The sequence below is a fragment of the Myotis myotis genome, unplaced genomic scaffold (genome assembly GCF_014108235.1).
Source record: "Myotis myotis isolate mMyoMyo1 unplaced genomic scaffold, mMyoMyo1.p scaffold_m19_p_7, whole genome shotgun sequence".
NCBI lineage: Eukaryota > Metazoa > Chordata > Mammalia > Chiroptera > Vespertilionidae > Myotis > Myotis myotis.
This window is the reverse complement of record NW_023416379.1, coordinates 92,667,801-92,695,505: the sequence shown is the minus strand read 5'-3', so window position 1 is coordinate 92,695,505 and position 27,705 is coordinate 92,667,801. Positions and strand designations below refer to the sequence as shown.

The 27,705-nt window shown below is 41.7% G+C and overlaps 1 protein-coding gene across 7 annotated transcripts in view; it reads right to left on the bottom strand.

Moving 5' to 3' along the window:
- The window catches only part of FKBP5 (FKBP prolyl isomerase 5), a 118,943-nt gene that overhangs the window by 6,709 nt on the left and 84,529 nt on the right, over positions 1 to 27,705 (bottom strand). For all 7 annotated transcript variants that reach the window (XM_036317841.1, XM_036317839.1, XM_036317842.1 and 4 more), the window contains 3 exons: positions 19,258 to 19,414; positions 7,514 to 7,604; positions 5,193 to 5,276 (listed from right to left, as the gene is read on the bottom strand). In XM_036317841.1, coding sequence (XP_036173734.1) covers positions 5,193 to 5,276; positions 7,514 to 7,604; positions 19,258 to 19,414 — 332 coding nt within the window. The remainder of the gene's footprint in view (positions 1 to 5,192; positions 5,277 to 7,513; positions 7,605 to 19,257; positions 19,415 to 27,705) is intronic.

Genomic DNA, 27,705 nt, shown 5'->3' with positions numbered 1-27,705 from the left:
GGAAGGAAGCCCTGATGTCGATTTTGGGTGAGGATGAAGTAGACCAGTGCCAAGTGGAGTCTGGGTCTGAATGAGGCCAAAGCTGCACCCCACTGAGCACCCCTCTTCAGAGGGAGCTTAGGAAAGGGGTGACAGAGAGCTCCCCGTTCCACTTGACAAAGGCAGTGCTGAAGGACTGAGGTTTCTGAAGGAGGCTACTAAAGTTAGTCTGTTTCTTCTCCACCTCAGAAATTTGTGATACAAGTTGGAAAAATATGAAACCAGGCCCTTTCAGAGTAAATGCTGAAATTCTTGAGGAAATCATATTGTACTTCCTATGGACTGAACTGAACCCCTCCCAATTCATACACCGAAGCCCTGCCCCCAATGTACTGTTTTTGGAGATGGGACCTTTGAGAGGCAATCAGGTTTAGGGGAGCCTTGTAGGGGGTGTCCACCAGATAGAATTAGTTCCCTGCTTCCTCTCTCCCCATCCACAGCAGCTAGGGAAAGTCACGTGAGGACACAGCAAGAAAGATGCCTTCTGCGACCCAAGACCCTGCTGGCACCCTGGCCTTGGACTGCCATCTCCAGAACTGTGAGGAAGGAATTCCTATTGTTCAAGTCCAGTCTCGGGCGTTTCACTGCGGCAGCCGAGGTAACTAAGACATAGTTGGGTGCGCCTTTTTGGGCACCAGGTGAAGCAGCCCTCCCCAGTGTCAGGGTTGGCGTTTTCTCTCTGTCACCCTCTCCTGCTGGACCGGGAGCTCTTCGAGGACAGGAAGCATGTTCCAACCCTTTTGGAGTATTGAGGGTTTAGCACAAACAGGCCCTTAATGAAGGTTTGCTGACTGATATTAAGGTCAAGGAATATAATTATGGAATCCAAAGATCTTCTATCATTGGGGGCAATGTGGAGGTGGGTAGAAATGAAGGGTGTCCTTTCATTTAGATCAGGTAAGGACACTTTCCCCTATGCCTAGTTTCTTCTTCCTCTTTCCTCCTTCACTAATTCACCTATTAAGTTCTAATTACCTCCTCACATATTGTTATAGAAAAAGAAAAAGAGAGCCAGGTAGGACAAAGACCAGATCTTATAACTTCGGTGGGTTTGGAATAATCAGAATGGTAGTCTACAGTTTCTAAAAAGAAAAACAATAGACTTCATAGTCGTTCCTTTACATTGAAAGAGCATTTTAATTTCTTGAAAGCTCTTTCATATATATCACAATCATACATAATTTTATTTAGATCCCTTCTAACGAGCACAGTACAGGTAATTTGTTTTGTGGTACTTCTGCTTCTGATGTGCTAACAGGAGTTCTTTACTGGGATGACTGTGGCCTCCGGGACATTTGGCAATGTTTGGAGATGTCCTTTAGTTGTCATGTACTAGTGGCATCTAGTGGGTAGAGGCAAGGAATGCTGCTAAATAACTTACAACGCCACGGCAGTCTCCCATTAACACAGATCATTTGGCCCCAAATGTCAATAGTGCTAAGGCTGAGAAATGCTGCAGTAAACGAATGCAGAAGGAGCCCTGACTGGTGTGGCTCGGCTGGTTGGAGCATTGTCCCTTGCACCAAAAGGTGGCAGGTTCAATTCCCAGGCAGGGCACATATCCAGGTTGCAGGTTTTATTTCTGGTTGGGGTGCCTCTGGGAGGCAACTGATCAATGTTTCTCTCTCACATAGATGTTTGTCAGTCTCCCCCCCCCCCCCCCTTAAAATCAATTTTTAAAAAATGCAGGAGAAAAAAGCAGGGTTGACTCATAAATGGCTTGTTTCTAAATCATAGCACTGGTTTCTTGGTTCAGCCAGGGTGGTCAAAACATAGTAAAGCCTGTTTGTCTGAAAAGGGTTCCGTGGTTGAAAGATGATCCTTAACTAGCTTGCTTTGGAAATGCCTTTTCCCCACAGAGCACAAGGGGGCGCCCCATGTCACTGCTGGGTCCGCAGCCTTCTCGCCACCGCATGGTCAGAAGAGAGAAATACCAAGCACGTGTGACAGTGAAGGCTTTGTCCTGCAGATTGCTGCCAGCAAGAGGGAGGACATAAAAACCATTTCTGTTTCCCTGAGGTGCACAGCGCCTGGCATGATGTCACGTTGTTACCGAGGCTTAATTATGTTTAGAGCCACGTGAAGAGTCCTCTCCTACCTTTCTTCCCTTCAGTGTTCAGAGGCTGAAAGGAAGAATGTACGATCTACGCAGCAAAAGCGTTCCTATTTAGCCAAAAATCCAACCCTCCTAAGAGAGAGATTTACGCACTAAAGTGTAAACCAAATCGCAGATCAATGGAACTGGAGCTCCAATGTCCTGATAGCATGAAATGCACATTTTTATGTCACCATCTCTGCCGCACCCAGTTTGGACGTCTCTGCCTGCATGTGCACAACGCTCCAAGTCAGTCCCCGGAAAGACGAGGCCCAGGAGGGCAGGGTGGAGGGCTGAAACCTGCCCTGAACTCTGAAAAGGGAATGTGGGCAGGAAACGACCCACCGACCAGTTTGAGGCCTTAGAGCTAAAAGTAGGCTCACTGCCGGGATCTTTTACCTCTAATTAGGAAGGTGCCTCTGGGGAAGTGTTCAGAAGTACAAAATGTTCAGAGACATTCTGGGAGAAAGGCTTAGGTCAGTGGTTTTGAACCTTTCATTAATTTTCCCCCAATAGCCTAGTGTTTTGAAAGATTTCGTCTGTCAAATTGCATGTTAAAAATAATATGTTCCATATGTGTGACTGCTGATCCAGATTTTATTCAAAGATCAGTAATTTTAAGAGGGTTCATAATATTATGAAACACACAAATCACTACTGCAGTTGTGGTGCTAAGAAGCAACCAAGTTCAGTAACTGTATAGACACCTAAGCAATGCTTTTTGCTACTGATCACAAATTCTGGCATCTCTCTGTATATATATTCGGGACACAGCCATATGGCCTGTGGCTTTGCAGCATTACTTCATTATCAGTAATGTTCCCCAAAGTTATGAGCCATCAGCAACCAATAGTTTCTGAATCGTCGAGCTGTTTTGCTACATTGAGTTGATATGATTCTAGTTAAATGCCAAGAGCCTCAACCCCCTGCCCCAACTATTAATGTTCTATTTAGAAGTTTGGGAAATATAAAAAAATACATTTAAGGACTTTAGTGGACTCCAGGTATATAGGAAACACTATCCAGGACCTGTGGTCTAAAGGGATTTTTACAGAAAATTTTCTTTTTATTCTAGTGTACTGTGTATTTGGGTTTATAAAAAGCACACTTGGAATGAATAGTTTAGAAGTATCCAGTATACATAATTGAATTAAAAAATCAAACTTGCTCTTGAGAGTTTAAAAATTTATAGGATTTTAGGGCTGGAAGAAACTTGGGGATCATTTAATCTAACTCCCTCAACTGAAAAAATAACCTCTTTAGAATTTAAATGACTTTAAATCATTTGGAATCATAAAGCCCAATTTCCAATTCAGAGCTCATTTCACCACTGTTTTCTGGTGATCCATACAGTATATATAATAAGTGTTCAAAGTAAATATAAATAATTATGTATTATGTAAGCCAACATGTTTCAACTTTATTTAACCAAAACCCATAGTAAAAAATAAGTCTTAAAAAAGTCTTAAATTATGATCCACTACCCATTCATACACAAGTAAACAAAAGATTTATAAAACATTTATCCTTAGTACATAATGCAATATACATTTCCACAATACTGATTTCATGATCTAGTAATGGGTTTCCTATCCAAGTTTGGAAAACAACAGCCATGCATGCTGCTCCCGGGCTGCATTCACTCTGCTTACGCAGGCTCACACAATTCTCCAGGCGTTTCATGTGAGTGCACGTCGCCTCCACTCCCTCCAGACAAGGCTGTCAACCAACAGCATATCTTAGAAGCAATGCTCCACAAGGACTTGCTGAAGCACAGTTGTGCATCGCTGCTGTAGACTGTTGAAAACAGCATCTGATTTTTGTTCTTGGATTGCAGTGGCAAGAAAAAAATAAAGAAGGAAGCCTAACAACACTGCCCTCCTTCTCTAACTGCCCACTAAGCCCTTTGCGGATACAGAGCAGGTCCATGGAGTGGGAAGCACTGAGGTGCACTCTGATTAGAACTGAACAGAGTGTTGTTTCTTTTTTGTCTTCAATCTAGGGATTTAAGATCTAACTGAGGAAATCACATTTTCCTAGGTGTTACAAGAAATGGTTTTCGAGAAGCAATCAATGACAAAGATCATTCAAAAAAGTAGATGTGTGGCCATCAGAAGAAATGAATCATCTCCTATCAGTTTCTTTTTAAAAAAATATTTTTATTGATTTCAGAGAGAAAGGGAAAGGGAGAGATAAAAACATCAATGATGAGAGAATCATTGATTGGCTGTTTCCTGTATGCCCCCTACTGGGGATTGAGCCCGCAACCCGGGCATGTGCCCTTGAAAGGAATCGAACCCTTCAGTCTGCAGGCTGGCACTCTATCCACTCAGCCAAACCAGCCAGGGCTCAATTAGTTTCTTTTGAAATCTGTGCCTGTTCTCTTTCCTTTTGTCACGTGCCTTAGTGACTCCACCGAGACAGTGGAAAGGAAAATGATGTGAAACTTACCCTTATGAATTCCATTACAGCTAACAATTATTTTATTCTTTCTTTGTTTCATCCCACAGACACTCATTGAGTGCCAACTATGAACTAAAGCAAGATGCCTCACGTCTGCAGTGAGTGATCCAGTAGTGGTGGCTGGGCAAGCCACGCTGGTCTTTCTTCAGGGTTACAATCCAGAGTAGACCATTAAAAGGGGTATCTGTGCCCTGGCCACGTGGCTCAGTTGGTAGGAGCATTGTCCTGTACACCAAAAGGTTGTGGGTTCAATTCCCAGTCAAGACACATACCTAGGTTGTGCGTTCAGTCCCCGGCTGGGGTACAAACAGGAGGCAACCGATCGATGTTTCTCTCTCACATTGGTGTTTCTCTCTCTCTAAAAATTAATAAGCATATCCTTGGTGAGGATTTAAGAAAAAAAAAAAAAGAGGCATTTGTATTCTTTTGTCACCTTAATTTATTCTTTCTCACTATTTTTTATACTGTAAACAATAGACCTGTAAAAATTCAGGCTTACTCTTACCCAGAGGGGTGCTGATAAAATTCAGAGCAGGGAACACCAGCACAGTTCATTAACCTCTGAGTGAGTTCTCTGAGACAGAAACTCACATACCTTGAAGTACACAGTTCCCTTCTCCTTGACGATGGCAGCCTGCTCCAATTTTTCTTTGGTATCCATCTCCCAGGATTCTTTGGCCTGTTATGTAAATATGTGACAATGTTAGGTGAACAGAGAAGGAAAAGGCGTCAGCTGATGCCCATAGAACAAGCAGTAGCTCCTTGTAGAGGCCACCCACACCTCAAACACACTGTCTTTTAAAACTCTGCCACCACCAAAGTGAGTTCTAGTCACTGCCAGGTTAGAACTGGCTTTCCAATGACAGCTGCGCGGGAACCCGCTGCCCGGGAGGAGACTGCGGCAGAGCGCGTCTGGAGAGGCGTGAGATGAGGCCACACCACGGAAGCTAGGGTCCCTATTTCCCTCCCATAAACGGCACCACTCAGCTGCCATTATGACTTGGAGCTGTTTCTCTCAGGCCTTGGTTTTCAACTCTAAAATGGGAACTATTGCAGGCAAGTCACAGTTGTATATTCATGAGAATTTTTAAAATCCAGGCCATGTAGTTGTCTTTTCCACTCTATCGCAATAAGATATATATATAAAGCTTCCACACTGTATCCGCCTGCAGATGTATCCTTGGGGAATTTCAAGCAAAACATAATTGGGAGGGTAAATTGTAAAAACACAATTTCAAAGCCATAGATAAACGATTTAATGATCATCTGCTCATTTGTATTATATGTCATTATTCTCCCTAATTACAGGTACGAATCCAGAGACAACTACACTTCCATTATGAACAACTGGATTTAGGAGGATCAGAGTCCACAGAACAATCTGGGGTCCTTCAGGTAAAACAAGGCTATGTCAGAGCCACTTGCTGTGTAGGAATTATAAGCGTAAGTGGGTACCTGTAAAATTCTCTTTCTTTCAAGACACTTGGTGATGTATTCCTGGTGTTCCACTCCCACCCCTCCAAAGTAAATAATGAAAATTACTAGTCTTTCTGGCAACTCCATGTTGCTTCCCAACAAATGAGCTCTATCATTTAAAATCTATAAACCAGGGTCCTTTGCGTTTTTCTATTAGGTTCAGTCTTTAATGTCCTTAATACGAGGCAGAACATCAAATCGTGTTGCCTGCACAGCACACCCCTTCTTCACATGGTTTCAAATAAAGCAGGTTCATGGATACACCTGGGCGATGACAGACCCAGCTCACTGTGGGCAAAGGAGGGCCCCGGTGGGAAGGGACAGGGAGCTACTTCATTGAAATGGGAAGAGGAAAGTCAAACGCCCACATAACCATATGCAAGGGATGTTCTCTCTCTAACAATGTGGAGGCAGAGCTGCAGGATTGGTGCTGAGCTAGTAGGCCGTCTAAAGAGGTCCTGTGACAAGAAGCAACGGTCAATGATGAGAACATGTCTGCTTTGAGGAACATGAGTGTGAGGTTTGATCAGCAGCATCACTGCTAGGGGAGAATCCCAAAGCAGGCCTCCCTTGCCTTTCTTAGCCCAAAGCTCCAGGTCTACTGGACTGACAATGGTCTCCTTTCAGAATCTAGTGAAAAACAGAGTTGTGTTTCCAGTCCAAAGCTTAATGCACAGAAGCTGGAGGGAGCCCTGGAGCGTAAGAAAGGCACACGAAGTGAGGGCTCTCGGGAGGGGTGGGCTCTGGTGACTGCTGCACAGGGACTCAGCTGGACTCCACAGAATGTCTAGCTTGGGCACACGCTCTGTGCTTGTCCGGTGAGGCTGCTGCTGGGAGCTTCCAGGGGCAGGGAGATGGAAATATACTCTAGAGGCCTGCTGTTTCTGCCCTCAAGGCCACTGACAAACTCTTTTTTTCTACTTGGACAGGTATGAAAAGAAAAGGCCTGGGGTTAGCAGGGTGTCCCTGAGTTCCTTGTCACAGAGCCTGGTGGCCCATGAAGCCTTGCATTTTTAGACAGTAACTTGGAGCCACGCTGAGGGCCTCTTCACCACTCCTGAGAAGGGTACAATCCGTTCAGCACTGGAAAACGGCGCCCCTCCTCCAAGGAGCGGCTTGGCAGAACGTGAACCTTTTTGTCTTCAACCCAGGAAAAAAAGTACAAAAAGAACAAGTCTAGGAACAAATAGGGAACAAGTGTTGGATTCTACCCAAAAAAGAAAAAAAGAAAAAAGAAAAAAAAGGACTGACACATAGGAACACACTCTGAACACTGCGCTTCGGAGCTGTGGGTCAGCCATGCTGGCTCAGGGGTCCCAGACAAGACAACATGCAGGTAAGACCACTGACCTACGCCATCCAGAAATACATTCTATAGTTCACAGGAAGTGCGCAGAGAAGAAATATACCATGATTTCAGAGAAGTTGGTATTTTCTCACCTTTTCGAAGCTCTTAAGTGTAACTTCATATATAAGCTCAGCATTAGGTTCAATGCCAAATTTAGGCTTCCCTGCCTCTCCAAAACCGTATCTGAAATGGAGAGTAGAAAAATAAAACTTTATAAGAATTGGCATATTTCCAGGCACTTCCTTTGGTACTTTGTGGCATCACATGAGTGCAGAGCTAGCATCTGCAAAGTACACAGACCGGAGACCCTGAGGACAAGCCAGATGCTGATCAGAAGACCCACCAGGTGGCCCTGCGGCTTCAGGAACCAGGCCAGACTGAGCCTCCTTCCTTCTTCACATCCCCGTGCAATTGCGACACCTGTTCTCCCTGGGACAGCTTGCTTAATGTGGCCTTAATGTCACTGCCCTTTTCTCTGCTTGATTTTCTATCGAGTTCTTTTGATAAAACAGCCTTCATTTGGCTACTAGACCCTCCCCGAGGCCTCACCAGCAGGAGGGCGAGAAGACGGGCACTGTTGTCACAGTTCTGTGCCCACAGCGCTGTGCATTAGAGGCTTTAAGAAGCTTTCAACTCTGAAGTGCTGTCTCCATCAAACAGCACCACTTCCAGTCAGATGAACGGGAGGGAAGGCTCACATAGCAGGGGGAAAAATACATTTTCACAGTATTTCTTCAATAGTTTTAAAGAGCACACTAGAAAACACAAGTGACATAACTAATATACCACCAAAAAGAACAGCCCTAGCAAGTTCTAACCCCCATAAAAGACATACTTTCCCCCTGGCTGGTGTGGCTCAGTTGGTTGAACATCGTCCCGTATACTGAGGGGTTGCGGGTTTGATCCCCGGTCAGGATGCATGCAGGAGGCAAACGATTGATGTTTCTCTCTCTCCCGCTCTAAAAATCAATGAAAACATACTTGGAAAAAAAGAAAAAGAGAGAAAGCAATATTCTTACAGGTCTGTGGCTCTTACTCTAAATGCTATACCTTTTAGCCAAAATCTATCTGGACAAAATCACTGCAGACATATAAATTTGATTTTCAGATCACATTAATAAATACAAGGCATGTGGGGAGGACACATCTGCCAGAATGAAGTGCTGACGGAGCTTTGTCTGTCTGGTTCAATGGTTTCTCCGGGTTTTGAACAACACCCAGCATATTAGGAAAGCATGCACTGGAATATATTCTGTTCTCATCTACTAGTATTTCAAGCCAGACTACTCTTTAATATATGGAAGAACATTGCGAAAACCTTAGTAAACCCAAATGTTCAGGCTATGGGTTGAAAGATGCCAAACCAGGTCGATGCCAATGAATTTTCTCTGGGGCAAAAGGACCAGAGTGGGATTATACAAATCCTGCTGCTTGCACTACTCTCTTTACCCCTTGCCTAAATTTTCCCGGAAGAAAATGATTACTCACTCACCTCCACTGTTACACAAGTAAATGAAAGCTGCAGCCAGAGCAAGGCCATGAGAGCTGGTAGGAATGGGGTGTGGTAGTCATAATAGCAGGGCAAAGGGTATCTTCCGCAAAGAAATAAGAGGACGTTAATTGCCAGTGGCCAATTATAGGAGGTGGTGACCAGTTCTCTACCTGAGCTCCTAGACCTATGTAACTGCTATTGTGTTCCTGCCATCTGGTAAACAAAGAACATTCCGTAACTGCTGGGAACTGGGCTGGGGGAGAGTCCTTGCTGAGCGTGTTTACTGACAGCACGTTATATTTGGAGCCCTGTGCTACACAGGTACAAATCCAACAGATGACCTGGCACGCACCTCAGACCATTGGCTCTCAACAGGGGTGGATTTAATCCTCCCACCTCAGGGGTATTTGTCAATGTCTGAAGATGGGTTTATCACACAGAGGAAGGGGGTATAGGCATCCAGTGGGTATAGGCCAGGGAAACTGGTGAACATCCTACTACTAGGCACATGTCAGCCCCCACAACCAAAAAACTTCCAGCCCAAGATGTCAGTAGTGCTGAGGATGAGAAAAGCTGCCTTACTGGAACTCACAAATAGAGGTCTCATGGTAGGCAGAGTGGGGGTAGGGTCAAGGGAGACACCAAATTGTCCTGATTTTTATCAGTGGGATTAAGGAAAACTGGGGAAGGGCATTATTCCTATAACCTCTCCTGGGTTCAGATGAAGAGATTCTGTGGCGATGCGTGTGGAGCCTGGGAGGAGCATTGAGTCTGACTGCCATGTTACACAGAAAGGTGTCTGCCTGACACTACACCAGCCTGGCAGGCTACGACCCCAGGCACAGAAACGCTTCTCCCTGAAGACAGACACCACAAATGGGATTCTAGGACTTAACCAACAGACAAGCTGGGCTACAGTAACAGTAGGAATTCGTTATTAATGTTTTTTTTTTCTTTTTTCTTATTTTTTTATTATATCTATATGAGAAGATGGATGTTAGTGGAACATATTTCACAATATATGTAATTCAAACCATCATGCTGTATGCCTTAAACTTAATGTATGCCAATTATTTTTCAATAAAACTGGAAAAAATATACTTCTATTTGGTGAATTGGAAAGGCCACAAAGCAAACTTTAATAAATCCCAAATAAATAAAAATAAATAATAAATATAATATTCTTGGATCACAATTCAATAAAAATACATTTTTTAAAAGTCAGAAGGAAAAAGTCCTGGCTAGAGATGTTAAAATCTTAATCTTAAGAAAACTGTTGATGCAGGGGTACTTCAAATAAATATGATAATATGTGTAGAAAAGAATAACAAAGGAAATAGCATATGTCAGAATCTCTGAGATACACATAAAATGGTACCCAGGGGAGCATTCATAATATATATTTTTAAATATCCCAATTCTAATTTTACTCCTTTTGTATATTATTCATGTAACAATTTGTAGTACTTATTGATATACCTTTATATGTATTTGCTCCCACATGCATATAAAAGTATATAAATATACAAATAAGCAGGGATTAATTTGCAGTCTTTAATTACAGTTTTAAAATATAATTAATTTAGTAATAAAGTAAAACAATGTAGATGACATTAATGTTCTTGAATAGTTGCCTGCAGACAGCTGAGATACAAATAATGACTATTAATGACCATTAGCCTTTATGTGCATATAAGCACTTATGCCATAAGTTCTTACCAATTGCTGCCTTTTTATAGACAAAGAAACTGAGGCTCAGAGAGAAGTGCTTCCTGAGAGTCACACAAAGAGGAGTGCAGAGCTGGGATTTAAACTCAGACTCTGGAACAACAACAAAAATCACAGACATTCCAGAAAACTGGGATCTTAAGCCAGCCAAAGGAATGATATTTCAATTTTTCATTTTTATTTTTTTATTATTATTTTGTTAGCTTTTGTATTCTCTTCTTTCTTTGTTCTTTTTTGTTTGTTTGTTTTTGTTTTTTTGTTTCTTCCTTTATTTCCTACTTCTTTTCACGTTATTTTTTCAACCACGTGAGCAGCAGACATGTGAGCGGTGCGCTCTTGACCAGGGAGCATCAGCCCCGTGAGCAGCCTGCCTCGAGCCTAAGAGCAGCAGCCTCATGTGGCCTGCCCCTGTCCAAGGAGCAGCAGCTGTGTGAGTGGCCCACTTCCCCATCCGAGGAGCAACAACCATGCGAGCAGTCCAACCTGTCCAAGGAACAGCAGCCACACGAGCAGTCTTCCTATGTCTGAGGAGCGGCAGCCCTGCGCAGCCCGCCCCATCCGAGGACCAGCAGCTATGCACAGCCCGCACCCTGCACTAGTCCGAGGAGCAGCAGCTGCACAAGCATCTTGCCCTTGCCCAAGCAGCAGCAGCCGCACGAGCAGCCTGCCCAATTCGAGGAACAGCAGCTGTGTGAGCAGCCCGTCCCCATCCAAGGAGCAGCAGTTCTGCAAGCGGTCTGGCCCCATTAGAGGAGCAGCAGCAGCCCACCCTGGTCTGAGGAGCAGCAGCCACACTAGCAGACCGCCCACATCCAAGGAGCGGCAGCACTACGCAGCACACACCGGTCTGAGGAGCAGAGCCACAACAGCCTGTACCTGTCTGATGAACAGCAGCTGGGTGAGTGGCACGTCCCCGTCTCAGGAGGAGCAGCCACGCGTGCAGCTCACTCCCATCCAAAGAGCAGCAGCCTCGCAAGCAGCCCACCCCCGTCCGAGGAGCAGCAGACTTGCAATCAACCTATCCAAGTCCTAGGAGCAGTAGCCCCACAAGCAGCCCACCACATCAGAGGAACAACAGCAGCGTGCAGCCAGCCCCCATTCAAGGATCAGCAGCCATGTGAGCAGTCCGCCCCAGTTCAAGGAGTAGCAGCTGCACGTGTAGCCCGACCACATCCAAGGAACAGCACCCTCGTGATCAGCACACCCTCTGTCTGAGGAACAACAGCTGTGTGTGAAGCCTCCCCCCACCAGCCAGAGGAGCCACCACAGCTGTGAACAGCACCCACCAGAGGAGCTGCTACCAACTGAGGAGCAGCTGCTACCACAACTGCCCGAGGAGCAACCACAGTCCAAGGAGCCACTGCCATCCAAGGAGCAGCACCTAACTGACTCAACATCTAGATATGTCGGTGAGATCAAACATGGGTAGACAAAGAAACTCCCAAAGGAAAGAAAAGGAGGACTCGCCAGAAAAGCAGCTAAGTGAAACAGAGGCGTGCAGCATGACAGAAAAAGAATTCAGATTAAGGTCCTAGAATGCATAAACCGGATGGAGGAAAAAATCACCAATTTATGCAAGAAGCAAGAAGAAACAGATGAAAAAAATCAATAAATTATGTAAGAACCAGGAAGAAATGAAGAGTGATATAGCTGTAATAAAAAACACCATTGAAAGTTTCAACAGTAGACTAGGAGAAGTGGAGGAACGAATTAGCAAATTAGGACTCAGGGAACCAAACACACCCAAACTGAACTGCAATTGGAGAAAAAAATTAAAAGACAGGAGGAGAGCCTAAGGGAGCTATGGGACAACATGAAACAAAACAACATGCGAATAATAGGGGTGCCAGAACAACAGAAAGAGGAACAAGGGTTAGAAAACCTATTGGAAGAGATAATATCAGAAAACTTCCCAGAGGTGGGGAAGAAAAAAGTCACACAAGCACAGAGAGTCCCAAACAAGGTGAACCTGAAAAGACCCACACCAAGACACATCATAATTACCATGGCAAATGTTCAGGACAAAGAGAGAATCTTAAAGGCTGCAAGAGAGAGACGGAAAGTTACATACAAGGGATCTCCCATTAGATTATCAAATGATTTCTCAACAGAAACACATCAGGCCAGAAAAGAATGGACGGAAATTTACAAAGTGATGCAAAGCAAAGGACTGAATCCAAGAATACTCTATCCAGCAAGGCTATCATTCAAAATTGAAGGGGAAATAAGAAGCTTCACAGACAAAAAAAGGCTAAGGGAGTTTATCACCACCAAGCCAGCAATGCAAGAAATGCTAAAGAGACTGGTGTAAAAAGAAGAAATAAAAAGCTCAGAAAGAAAACAGCCACAAAAAATAGAAATGGCTACAAACAAGTACCTTTCAATAATAACTTTAAACGTAAATGGACTAAATGCTCCAACCAAAAGAGATTGAGTGGCTGAATGGATAAAAAAACATGACCCATACATTTGCTGTCTACAAGAGACCCACCTCAGAATAAGGGACTAACATAGACTGAAAGTGAAGGGATGGAAAAATATCTTTCAGGCAAATGGAAATGAAAAAAAAAGCTGGGGTAGCAATACTTATATCGGACAAAATAGATCTCAAAGTGAAGGCCATAACAAGAGATAAGGAAGGCCACTTCATAATACTAAAGGGATCAATACAACAAGAGGATATAACCCTGATAAAAATATATGCACCCAATGCAGGAGCACACAAATACATAAAAAAAAAAAAGTTCCAGGAAGATATCAAGGGAGAGATTGACAACAATACAATCATAGTAGGGGACTTTAATACACCACTGACATCACTGGATAAATCCTCCAGACAAAAAATCGGCAAAGAAACAGCAATCCTAAATGACTCACTAGATCAGATGGAGTTAATTGACATCTTCAGAACATTGCATCCCAAAGCCACGGAATATACGTTCTTCTCAAGTGCTCATGGGACATTTTCAAAAATAGACCACATACTGGGTCACAAACAGTCTCCCCAAATTCAAGAAGATTGAAATCATATCAAGCATCGTCTCAGACCATGATGGCATAATATTAGAAATAAACTACAATAAAAACAACCCAAAATACTCAAACACTTGGAAGCTGAATAGCATGTTATTAAATATTAATTGGGTTACCAATGATTTCAAAGAAGAAATTAAAAACATCCTGGAAACTAATGACAATGAAAACACAACAATCCAAAACCTATGGGACACAATGAAAGCAGTCCTGAGAGGGAAGTTTATAGCTCTACCGGCCTATCTCAAAAAACAAGAAAAAATGGTAGTAAATCATCTAACTCTACATCTCAAAGAACTGGAAAGAGAGCAACAAGAAAAGCCCAGAGTGAGCAGAAAGGAGATAATAAAGATTAGAGCAGAAATAAATGACATAGAGACCAAAAAAACAATACAGAAAATCAATGAAACCAAGAGCTGGTTCTTTGAAAGGATAAACAAGATTGATAAACCTCTAGCCAGGCTCACCAAGAAGCAAAGAGAGAGGACCCAAATAAACAAAATCAGAAACGATAGAGGCGAAATAACAACAGACCCCACAGAAATACAAATGATTGTTAAAAAATACTATGGACAACTCTACTCCAACAAACTAGACAACCTGGAGGAAATGGACATATTCCTAGAAAAATACAACATTCCAAAACTCAATCAGGAAGAATCTAAAAATCTCAACAGGCCAATAACTATGTAAGAAATTGAAGCAGTCATCAAAAAGCTTCCAGCAAACAAAAGCCCAGAACCAGACGGCTTCACAGGGGAGTTCTACCAAACATTCAAGGAAGAACTAAAACCTATCCTCCTCAGACTACTACAAAAAATTCAAGAGGAAGGAACACTTCCAAGCTCATTCTATGAAGCCAGCATCACCCTAATACCAAAACCAGGTAAGACAACACAATGAAGGAGAATTACAGGCCAATATCCCTCATGAACATAGATGCCAAAATCCTCAACAAAATCTTAGCAAATCGGATCCAGCAGTACATCAGAAAGATCATACACCATGACCAAGTAGGATTTATCCCAGGGATGCAAGGATGGTACAATATCCGCAAATCAATAAACGTGATACATCACATAAACAAACTGAAAGAAAAAAACTACATGGTCATATCAATTGATGCAGAAAAAGCATTTGACAAAATCCAACACCCATTTTTGATAAAAAACTCTCAGCAAGGTGGGAATAGAAGGATCATACCTCAACATAATAAAAGCCATATATGACAAACCCACAGCCAACATCATACTCAATGGACAAAAACTAACACCATTTCCCCTAAGAACAGGAACAAGACAGGGATGCCCACTCTCACCACTCCTGTTCAACATAGTACTGGAAGTATTAGCCATTGCAATTAGACAAGAAGAAGAAATAAAAGGCATCCAAATTGGAAAAGAAGTAAAACTGTCCTTATTTGCAGATGATATGATATTATACATAAAAAACCCTAAAGACTCCATTAAAAAACTATTAGACTTAATAAATGAATTTGGCAATGTAGCAGGATACAAAATTAACGCCAAGAAATCTATGGCATTTCTATACACCAATAGTGAACTTACAGAAAGACTAAAAAAAAACAATCCCATTTACCATTGCACCAAAAAAATTAAGATACCTAGGAATAAACTTCACTAAAGAGGTAAAAGACCTCTACTCAGAAAACTACAGGATGTTGAAAAAGAGATAGAGGAAGACATAAACAGATGGAAGAAAATACCATGTTCTTGGATTGGTAGAATCAACATCATTAAAATGTCCATACTACCCAAAGCAATCTATAAATTCAATGCACTTCCCATTAAAATACCAACGGCTTATTTCACAGGCCTAGAACGAACTCTCCAAAAATTCATCTGGAATAAAAAAAGACCCCAAATAGCTGCAGCGATCCTGAGAAAAAACAAAGTAGGTGGGATCTCAATACCAGATATCAAGCTGTATTACAAAGCCACTGTTCTCAAAACTGCCTGGTACTGGCACAAGAGCAGACATATAGATCAATGGAATAGAATAGAGAGCCCAGAAATTGACCAGAACCAATATGCTCAATTAATATTTGACAAAGGAGGCAAGAACATACAATGGAGCCAAGATAGTCTCTTCAATAAACGGTGTTGGGAAAATTGGACAGATACTTGCAAAAAAATGAAACTAGACGACCAACTTACCCCATACACAAAAATAAACTCAAAATGGCTAAAGGACTTAAATGTACGACAGGAAACCATAAAAATACTAGAAGAATCCAAAGGCAACAAAATCTCAGACATATGCCGAAGCAATTTCTTCACTGATACAGCTCCTAGGGCATTGGAAACTAAAGAGAAAATAAACAAATGGGACTACATCAAACTAAAAAGCTTCTGCACAGCAAAAGAAACCATCAACAAAACAACAAGAAAGCCCACAGCATGGGAGAACATATTTGCCAATGTTATCACCGATAAGAGCTTAATCTCCAAAATGTATAGGGAACTCATACAACTTAACAAAAGGAAGATAAACAATCCAATCAAAAAATGGGCAAAGGACCTAAATAGATACTTTTCAAAAGAGGACATTCAGAAAGCCAAGAGACATATGAAAACATGCTCAAAGTCACTAATCATCTGAGAAATGCAAATCAAAACAACAATGAGGTACCATCTCACACCTGTCAGACTGGCTATCATCAACAAATCCACAAATGACAAGTGCTGGAGAGGATGTGGAGAAAAAGGAACACTCGTGCACTGCTGGTGGGAATGCAGATTCATGCAGCCACTGTGGAAGACAGTATGGCATTTCCTCAAAAAACTAAAAATGGAATTCCATTTGACCCCATGATCCCACTTCTAGGAATATATCCCAAGAAACCAGAAACACCAATCAGAAAGGATATATGCACCCCTATGTTCATAGCAGCACAATTCACCATAGCTAAGATCTGGAAACAGCCTAAGTGCCCATCAGTAGATGAATGGATTAGAAAACTGTGGTACATCTACACGATGGAATACTATGCTTCTGTAAAAAAGAAGGAACTCTTACCATTTACAACAGCATGGATGGAACTGGAGAGCATTATGCTAAGTGAAATAAGCCAGTCAGTGAAGGAAAAATACCACATGATCTCAGTCATTTATGGATAATAAAGACCATTATAAACTGATGAACAAAAATAGATACAGAGGCAGAGCAGCCTCAAACAGACAGTCAAACTACAGCGGGAAGGCCGGGGAGGGTTGGGGGGCAGGAAGAGGGGGGTAAGAGACCAACCGAAGGACTTGTATGCATGCACATAAGCATAACCAATGGACATAAGGCACTGGGGGGTAGGGGAGGCCAGGGGATTGTCAAGGGCGGGGGAAAAAGAAAGGAGACATATGTAACACTTTTTGTAACACTTTAAGCAATAAAACAATAAAAAAAAATTAAAAAAAACCACACCAAAAACAAAACAAACAAAAACACTGGGCCAAGCCTTACTCTGATCCCTTGTATGCATTATCTCATTTAATTCTTAGAACACTAAGAGGGTAGTGCCATTATAAAATAAATAAATAAATAAATAAATAAATAAATAAATAAATAAATAAAATAAATTCAGACTCTGTGTGTTCCCAGAAAATGGTTTAGTTTTTGACCCAGGCTGCCTTGTTGTTGTTTGGGGTTGGTACAGGACAGAAACATAAGGAAAAAGTTAAAACTAGCCACCCTTAAACTAAAATGAAAAAGTTGAATATTCACAGTATTTAAAACAATATACAAGATACTGTCCTGATGAGAAGAGAGAAAATAGGTTCTTTGGAAGTGTTTTATAAACTTCTTATGGAAACACCCCATCAAATAGTCTATCGGAATGGAGGAGAAGGTATGCCCTGGAAATCTTGAGCGAAGGCACCCTAGGAGACAGGAAGTGACACAGAGCACCTATTTGCAACAGCCACATTACAACACTCAAGTGCCACTGCAATGGTGCACAGGCCTGGTGCGTGGGGTTTTCTACATACGGGGATAATGCCACGCAGTGCACGTGTAAACAGTCTCCTTTTGCACGGCAGGCCATTAAGTAACTCAACATACTGACATCTTGAAGAGAAAAATAACAACATATTCCTTTTGAGGGGTTTATATGTGTCAGGCACTTTGCTAAGTTCTTTACATGCATTATCTTATTTAGTTCTCCACAACTTTATGAGATTTTGTTTCTCTCTGCCATTAAACTTGAGACATCTGCCTCTACAAGTGCCTTGTCAGCCAGTTTAAAATATAACAAATGGATTCAAATGATATCATATGCTCACAGTGTATAAAGAACTTATCCTCTAGGAACTGAAATCTGAAAAGATACATGGGACATAAATAACACTCTTTATAGAAATCTAGAACTACTGTGATTTTGGAATGCCAGATTAAAAAACATTAGATATTATTTAGATATGGGGGAGAAAGCCTTTTCCATACATTGCTTGATTTAAAAAAAATTCATTATAGAAAGAGACAAAAAGGTTCACCTGAGGGTGAACTACAAATATTAAGTAAATATAAATAAAAGACACCGACGTGGGAATCCAGTAGTGGAGAAAGGAATATGACAGAGGAAAAGAAGGTATTAAATAAAAGGTGCCCCCAGTGAAAGCTGTAACAAGGTTCAAGGTGGTGAGCATTTTGGAAGGGTTTTCAAGTGAGTAGTGGCATGGTTAAAACATCACTTGAGAAATAGGATCATGGCCCAAGTGTTAGGGCAAAGGTAAATATGCCACTGATTACTACTGAGGCTGCACAAAGGCAAGCGATTGTACAACAGGCGCAATATTACCTACTGGTAAGTCTATTTCATCAAGATTCTTAATTTCTCAAAATCCTACTGACTGAAACCCAAAGAGCCAGAGAGGGAGTAGACATGAGATAAGCAGATGCACTTACAGGCAAACAGAATCAAAATACCCTGGTTTCTCTCAAGGGCCCATTTCTCAAGATAGAAGGGTTGGGTCCATGGTATAATTTTAGATCTAAAAATAATACCAAACATGTTTTCATAAGAGAGACTGTTAGTGTCTGATAGTTCTAAGCTTGGAAGTGCTAATGGGTATCCTTATGATGGAAAAAATTTAGGCAAAAATGAGTCATCTCCACTGCCTTTAGGTCCAGGAAGAGCACTTGTTTTTTTTTTCAGGGACTCTGTATAAGAACAGGTGGCACAAATTCAAGTGGTAATAAGTCATCCAAATGCTGCTTCTACTTCCAACCCACCATGTTTTACTGCCTCATTTGGAGAAAAGGGAACAGGGGGCAAGAGGATCACATGAGAAGTCCCAATAGCTTCCTGTCTTGGCAATATGACAAGCAAAACAAATACACAAAAAGCAAAACTTGTCTGCCAGTCCTATTAACACACATCAATCAAGTAAACAGGTCCATAAACGTTTGTTATATAAGGCCCAGTAATTCACTCCATCACTAACTATAGCTTGATTTAATTGTTTCTGTTAGCATTAGCTTCACCTAAAATATCAAATGTTGACCGAACAAGCAAGCATATCCCTGTTCTTTAGACAATGTCACTGTGCACTGAACTGGTATGCTGCTTACCGTGGTCCAAGACATAAAATACATTGTTCTTCCCGCTGCATTTTCTCCAGGGCTTTGTCAATTCCGATTGGAATGTCGTGGTCTTCTCCTTCGCCAACAATGAAAACCACATCTCTGCAATCAAACATCCTTTCACCACAGCGGCCTTCCAGGTGGACTGAGGGAGAGGAGACAGGTAGTCAACCAAGCTGTTCCTTAGGACTGGCAAACTTAGAGAAGTGATAAATGAGTGTTTCCCCTTCTCACTGCATCTAGAGCAGCGGTTCTCAACCTGTGGGTCGCGACCCCTTTGGGGGTCGAACGACCCTTTCACAGGAGTCCCCTAAAACCATCGGAAAACACATATCTAATTACATATTGTTTTGGGATTCATCACTATGCTTTAATTATGTTCCATTTGTAACAAAGAAAATACATCCTGCATATTAGATATTTACATTACGATTCATAACAGTAGCAAAATTACAGTTATGAAGTAGCAATGAAAATAATTTTATGGTTGGGGGTCACCACAACATGAGGAACTGTATTAAAGGGTCGCGGCATTAGGAAGGTTGAGAACCACTGATCTAGAGATATAATGGTATGTGTTGTGGAAGCTTAGTCTATTCATTCTGAAATTTAAGAGCAATCATGTTTCTTCCTGTTTTAAGCTTAAACTTAGATTACTGATAACTATATCAATATGATAGCTTAGCGAATAATAAAAGTATGGAAAATGGGTTTAATTAAAACCTACTAAATGGCAGAGGTTTCCTCAGAGGATTAAGAAATACTATATTAGTGAATAGATAATTATCAAAATGCCACCAATTTAATATCAAATATGTAATGCCTTAAACATTCAGAACTGTACCTTGCTTTGGATGCTAGGATGAAAAACTGAATGACCATTTCCCAAGGTGTACTGGTTAATAATGGCAGATTTTATAATCAAAGAAAACACGATAATTTCAAGAGAAACATCAAAAGTGCTTTATTCAAAGTAATGTCCATTGCTAGCTACACATTTCCCCCATCTTTCAGGTAATTTGTGGATACTGTCCCAATAGAACTTTTCTTGTTTTGAGGCAAACCATTCAGAGACCCAATTTTCCACTTCTTATGTTTTGAAGTGCTGCTGAGAAAGTGCATGTGCCATTGATCAGAACAAGTGGTAAACTGAAGGAGCAAGGTCTGGTGAATACGGTGGGTGGGTTAATACTTCCCAGGCAAGATCTTTTAACGTTCTTTAACTGGTTTTGAAGTGTGTGATGGTGGGTCATCATGAAGCAAAATTACTTTGCCGTATCTTCTGGCCCATTCTGGTCGTTTCACGATCAAAGCGTGGTTTATATTATTTGTTGTTGGCAGCATCAGTATTAACGGTTTCACCTGGTTTAAGAAGCTCATAATACACCACACCTTCCTGATCCAACCAAACGCAGAGCATTGTCGTCTTTCCGAAGTGATTTGGCCTTGCAGTCGATGTTGATGATTGACCTGGATCAACCCATGATTTTGTGCGTTTGGGATTCTCAAAATAAATCCACTTTTCATCGCCAGTCACAATTTGATGCAAAAATGACTTTCTTTCATGCCGTTGAAGCAACATTTTACTGACGACTTTTCAGTTTTCCATTTGTCTTTCGTTCAGTTGATGTGGCACCCATTTTTCTTCTTTTAAAATCTTTCCCATTGCTTGTAAATAATAGGAAATTGTTTGCTGAGCAACGTTTAATCTTTCTGCAAGTTGTTTTTGAGTTTGACACGCATCTTCATCCAATAATGCTTGAAATTGTTGGTCTTCAAACTTTTTCGGTTGACCTGGATGTTCTTTGTCTTTCACATCGAAATCATCACTTTTAAAGTGTTTAAACCAGCGTTCACAAGTATCTTGATATGGAGCATGTTCACCTTAAGCTTCCCGAAGTATACGGTAGCTTTCAGTAGCACTTTTCTTCAAAATAAAGTAATGAATTAAAACTTTCCACAAATCGTTTTTTGGCATGAAATTCGACATTTTTTTTTAATTTTTTAAAATATATTTTATTGATTTTTTACAGAGAGGAAGGGAGAGAGATAGAGAGCCAGAAACATCGATGAGAGAGAAATATCGATCAGCTGCCTCCTGCACACTCCCCACTGGGGATGTGCCCGCAACCAAGGTACATGTCCTTGACCGGAATCGAACCTGGGACCCTTGAGTCCGCAGGCCAACGCTCTATCAGCTGAGCCAAACCAGTTAGGGAGAAATTCGACATTTTTAAGTGTAAAAATATCTATGATGTCAACACCTTCAGCAAATTTGACATATGAAGTTTTGAAGCTTGCTGTCAATACAACAAAACAGCATACAAATCAAATCGCATATATACCAACATATGCATAACTCCATCTATTGAAAAAAATCTGCATTATTAACCGGTACACTTGGTATATACCAGAGGTCTGGTGCACGAAATTTGTGCATGGCGGGGGGGGGGGGGGGGCGTGTCCCTCAGCCTGGCCTGCACCCTCTCGCAATCCAGGACCCTTCAGGTAGGGTCCCTAGGCCTGGCCGGTGATCAGGGCCTATTGGGGTTCTCCTTCCCCCAGATGCTGGCAGCTGGACCCACCTTTGCCGCTGCCACTGCTTGCCATCTGTGTGGTGTGATCGCTTTGGCTGGCCTGGGCCTCCCTCTGTGGGGCGATCTATCATGGGGCCACCAGATCAATCGCCCTGCAGAGGGAGGCCCCGCCCACCTGCTGCCAGCCTGGTAGCCTAGGCCTCCCTCTTTGGGGCAATTGATCACGGGGCTCCGTGATGGATCATCCAACAGAAGGAGGTCCCACCCACCTGGCCAGGGCTCTGCGATCAACTGCCGCACAGAAGGTGGCCTGGGCCTCCCTCTCTGGGGTGATCACGAAGCCCCCCTCCCATTGATCGCTCCACTGGCTGGTGGTCTGGGCCTCCCTCTGGGGCAATTAATTGCGGAGCCCCCCCATTGATCGCCCTGCAGAGGGTGACCTCAGCCTCCCTTTGCAGGGCAATGGTAGGGCACCCCGACCAATCGCACTGCATCCGTCTTGGCTGGCCTGGTGCCAGTGTGTATCATAGTTTGGTTGTCCGGAAGGTCATCCAGACAGTCGTTCTGTTGTTTGGTCATTAAGTCAATTTGCATATTACATTTTTATTATTATAGATATATCTATATATATAAAAGACTAAGTGACCATTCAACTGGTAGCTATGATGCACACTGACCACCAGGGTGCAGATGCTCTGACCAGTAGGTTAGCTTGCTACTGGGGTCTGGCCGATGGGGACTGGGTGAGACAGGCCGGACACGCCTTGGAGCCCTCCAGCGGATCCTCCCCAGCCGGCGAACCTCCCACGGTACATCCCTGGCCCCGATCGTGCACCAGTGAGGCCCCTTGGCCTGCCTGAGCCCTCTTGCAATCCGGGACCCTTTGGGGGATGTCCACAGGCCAGGCCAAGGGACCCCACCGGTGCACGAATCTGTGCACCGGGCCTCTAGTATTTGAATAAAAATGGAAAACCCAATGGCAACATCATCAACTAACATAGCCATATCCCTTGGTGGAGAAATAAATGTAAACTGTGACAATCAATAAGTACTCTACTATACCATCACAAACCAAATTACTTAAAAATGCATGTATTTTTTTCTTGCTCGATTAGACTCCCCCCTCCCCCAGGATAAGCAATACTCTCAAACTTTCAACTACTTTTTTTTTTTTTTAATAGTAAGGGTTATTCATTCCTTACCATTTAGATCTTTGACTGAATAAGAAAAAACCAACTGCTTGTATTATTGCACAACAATATAATATCTTGTCTTTCATAAGAAAATTCTTTATTCTTACTTCTGTAATCTAATGGCCTAGATTAAAATGTAACGATTTCCTAAAATGCTTACTTTTTTTTTACTGGTTGCTCTACTGTACATCAATTACTTGCTTTAGACTTAAAAAAAAATCACTCATTCTGTTATAGTCATTCCATGAAACAACTATTTTTCAAATACAAATTTAATTCCAACTTACTCTATTTTTGAACTACATGATTTCCAAGGTCCTGTGCAGCTCTAAAATTCTATGGTTCTGTGACCCAGTAATATAACTCTCAATATAGGCCACAAATCAGTTTTAAAGGTAATTCCCATAGTTAATCATTTGATCAGTTACTTTTAGCCTGGGCCTGAGAAATGAGAGAAACCCTGAAGACACCAGTTCCATTGACACGAGGAGCCACAATGTCTCATGGACATTTATGCCTTTCTAATTCACTAGGATTAATAGCATCCTGATTTGTTCCCACTGCAGACTTAGGATGGAGTCGAAGCATGGCCAAACTAGAAAAGGTTTGACTTTCAGGGTACAGCTGGCATATAGGAATTTTGCTCTTTGTCCCATACTCAGAAATGCTGATGGTTCTATTCCACAAACTTTTGGAACGCTCTAGATCAGTGGTTCTCAACCTTCTGGCCCTTTAAATACAGTTCCTCATGTTGTAACCCAACCATAAAATTATTTTCGTTGCTACTTCATAACTGTAATGTTGCTACTGTTATGAATCGTAATGTAAATATCTGATATGCAGTATGGTCTTAGGCGACCCCTGTGAAAGGGTCGTTTGACCACCAAAGGGGTCGCGACCCACAGGTTGAGAACCGCTACTGTAGATAAAACGTAATCAACTTGCAACACATTGAAAGTTCTTTTGAATTGGAAAATATCTGAAAAATAAATTCAACTTTATTATTTTCAAATGTATACATATACTAGAAGTATAGATATTTTTACTAGAGTAAATGCTGATGTTTCTAAAGTTGAGGGTTCTGAAAAGTTTGCGTTATTTTTAAATCTGCCCAAGAAATTGAATTTAGATGAATGCGATGACACTTTTCCTGACAGATTTGCTGAGTGAGAAGTGAGGTTCAGCCCCCGTGTACTGTGGGATTCTTCAAGTATTGAGATACCTTAGTAGCTCACAACTGAGTTGACAAATCTTTTTTTCTGAGATTTATTGTTAGAAGTATCTTCCTCCCTAAAGGAGAGTACATTTGTGGTGGAGGAAACTACCAGTACATTCATTGTGGTTTTTGGTTGATCAAGTTTAAATGTGTTTTCAAAACAGTAAACGCAGAGACTGCAAGGACTCCTGCCTGTGTGTCACGTCCCCGGCCTGGTTTGGGGCTCGATGCATGTATTAGATATAAAAATTTCACAAATAACTCCAGAAGTTCTCCTTACATGTGATATCCGATGATATTAGGAAAAAAAGATTGGCTACTAATAAACATGTTGGGAAAGGTAAGTGAAGCAAACAAACAAAAAAAGACAAGTTCAAGTCAAATGATAGTGAAGGCATAATTAAGAAAGCAAAAAAAAAACAAAACCCCACATTCATTGCAGCTGGCCTAAGACAATAAATGATAGAACCAATGTTTGTTTCTGGTAAATTGAACTCTTCTAAGTTGGACCTGAGCAAGCACTACATATAGTACCATAAAATCTGAAACTGATAAACTATCTGTGCGCGCCCCCTTGCCCCCCAGTTTGTATGTATATATAAAACCACCACCTTTAATACTGATGCTATCTGGAATGTTAGCTAAGAGGAGGTATTATAGCCTCAGAGAGTATATAGTCCATTGATTCTTTACATCTACAAGTAGCAAAGGCTATGGCTCCTTAACTGGCTTCTAAACTTGGAACACTGGTGTGACACGGACTCACACACCACCTCCGAGCCACAGCAGCCACACAAATGTGTGCCTATGGCTATAGTAGGGGCCCCCTTTGTGGTGACAGAGGCAGACATGCCTATCTTCTACAGATCCAGTAACTATTTTTTAAACTGTCTCAACAATTGCTAAGGACTACTCTGGCAGCTCTGGCTGTGGAGGACCTGCGGTTGCTTCTGACCTTGCATTTCTTAATGCAAATACTCACTTAATAAATATTTAATAATAACCACCATGACTCACTGGGAGCTCAGCCCCTAGGGCTCAGAAGGTCTGTTGCTAATTCCAACCAGTATAATTTATGGGAAGTAAACGATCTATGACGTGCCCAAAGAGAAGAAAAGTGCATACAGGATGCTTCTACTTAGGATTTTTTGGTAGGGAAGAAATACACAAGTTAAAAAGGGACAACATTTTCTTTTGTCTTAAAGTCTATGCAACTTAAAGAAGGGTGGGGGAGGGGGAAAGGTCCTCCAATCCCCCAAAAGTCAAACCAAACCAAATTACTCCAGTTTAGCTATGCAATATGAGCTGTAACCACATCAAGTGAGCCCCGTCTGCTGCAAAACATCACTTAAGCTGGAGCTCTGACTTATTGTTCTCTGACTGCCCTGGAGCAATTTTGTTTTGAAGAGCACAGAACACCCTGTTCTGAATGTGGCTGGCACATGAACTCAATGTGCTGACAGCAATTTGTACTCTGATTAAACCGTGTGTGTGTGTGTGTGTGTGTGTGTGTGTGTGTGTGTGTGTGCGCGCGCTGTAGTAACAAAAACTGGAATGCAAAAACTGTATAATTTGTATTTTAGGAAGCAAAAGTGAGGAAGGCTCCACAACCCAAAAATAAAGTGCTGTAAACGTTCCAGCCTAAAGACGCAGCTCTGGTGAGTGTCTGTTTTCCCTTTTCTAATTATAGTTGTTGGTGTCTGATAGCTTTGCACTCATTCCCAAAACAATTACTGGGTCATGGGGATCTAAATGGGAATGTTGTAATAGCATTACTACTAGACAAGATCGGTCATTTGGCCAGAGAAAACCAGGTTGTGGCAGGTTACTCCCACTTGCCAAGGTTTTTTTCTCTGCTGCCTAATTCATGCCAAATAAGCTTCTCTCTGCCTGTGTCTCCTGCCTAATAGAGCAAGAGCATCCAAGAGACAAGGGGACCTTAACAACCCTGTGAAAAGGCAAATGAGGAAGCAGAGATGGATTTCTAGAGTTAGGAGAGCATATTTAATCACTGATTAGAAGAGAAACTGTTCCCACCAGGCGTGGTGGTCAATTTGGGGGCAAACTGCCTCCCTTCTTCCTCTGCACCATTTCGTACTATTCGAGATGAACAAATGCCTCTGCAGGATTGCTTATGAAACTTAGGGACAGGTCCTAACTGACAGCAGGCTTGGAAGCTGGCTACTTGAATAGAATAACATTTATACAGATGACATATATCTTAGTCTAAACAGGAAGCATACTCATAGCAATACATTCTACACCAACACAAATCCTCACCATTCTACGCAGGTTAGCACTTTAATCAGACCTGGGTTCCAGTCCCAGTTTGCCATTTAACAAATGTGACTTTGGGCAAGTTCATTTAAATTGTCTGACTCAGTTTCTTCATGCATAGCATGGGGGAAAGGATATTAGCTAACTCATAATTGTTGCGAGGATTCAATTAAATACTGAATAAAGCTTCTAGCCCAGGGGTGGGCAAACTTTTTGACTGGAGGGCCACAATGGGTTCTTAAACTGGACCGGAGGGCCGGAACAAAAGCATGGATGGAGTGTTTGTGTGAACTAATATAAATTCAAAGTAAACATCATTACATAAAAGGGTACGGTCTTTTTTTTTTTAGTTTTATTCATTTCAAACTGCCCGGATGGCCCGCAGGCCGTAGTTTGCCCATGGCTGGTCTAAGGCGACCCCTATGAAAGGGTCGCGACCCACAGGTTGAGAACTGCTGAGTTAATGGCTCCACAGAGAAAGCTGTTAAATTGTGAATAAAACTTAAAAGTAGGCAAAGGCAATGTCTTATGCTTCTCACTGTGCCCAATACACAGTTCAGGGCCACAAAGAAAATATTTTTTTAATGATTAATCTGAAAACAGAACAGCAGGGAAAATGGTAGTAATTTTCACTCATTTATAGGAATTTTCCTTTTTGATATATTAGTCAGTACTCCCATTTTTAATAAATTCCAAGAGCTATTTAAATTCTTTACTTATATGGAGCTTTTGTCTTTTAATATTATTCTAAAGTAAATGATTCATTGGCTGGATTTTTTAGTAACAAAAAAAGACTATTTTCTACTAAGATTTTACTCTACCTTAAGACTTAAAGATACCTTTTTTTAGAAGGAGTTATATAAATCCAAAATATTTGAAAGAATAAATACTGTCCATTTTAGACCAAGTGCCACAGTACATTATTTTGTGAAAACATAAAAAAAAATGGTTTCAAGAATTTTCTCTCTCCTACTGGACAAAATTTGGCAGGACATTGATACTTGAAAAGTATGTGAAAAACCAAACTAAAAAAGAACTCATAGCTCTTATCAGGTCTCAAGATAGGCACATAAAACCATTCCTCTATTTTCAATTTTTGGTGCTATTTTGTTTTTGGTGTTTTATTTACAAAGACTACAGAGCTAGATTTTGTTCTCATTTTAACCTTATGAGAATCCTATTCCTATTTTTTGTAATCACTGATGATTTGTTT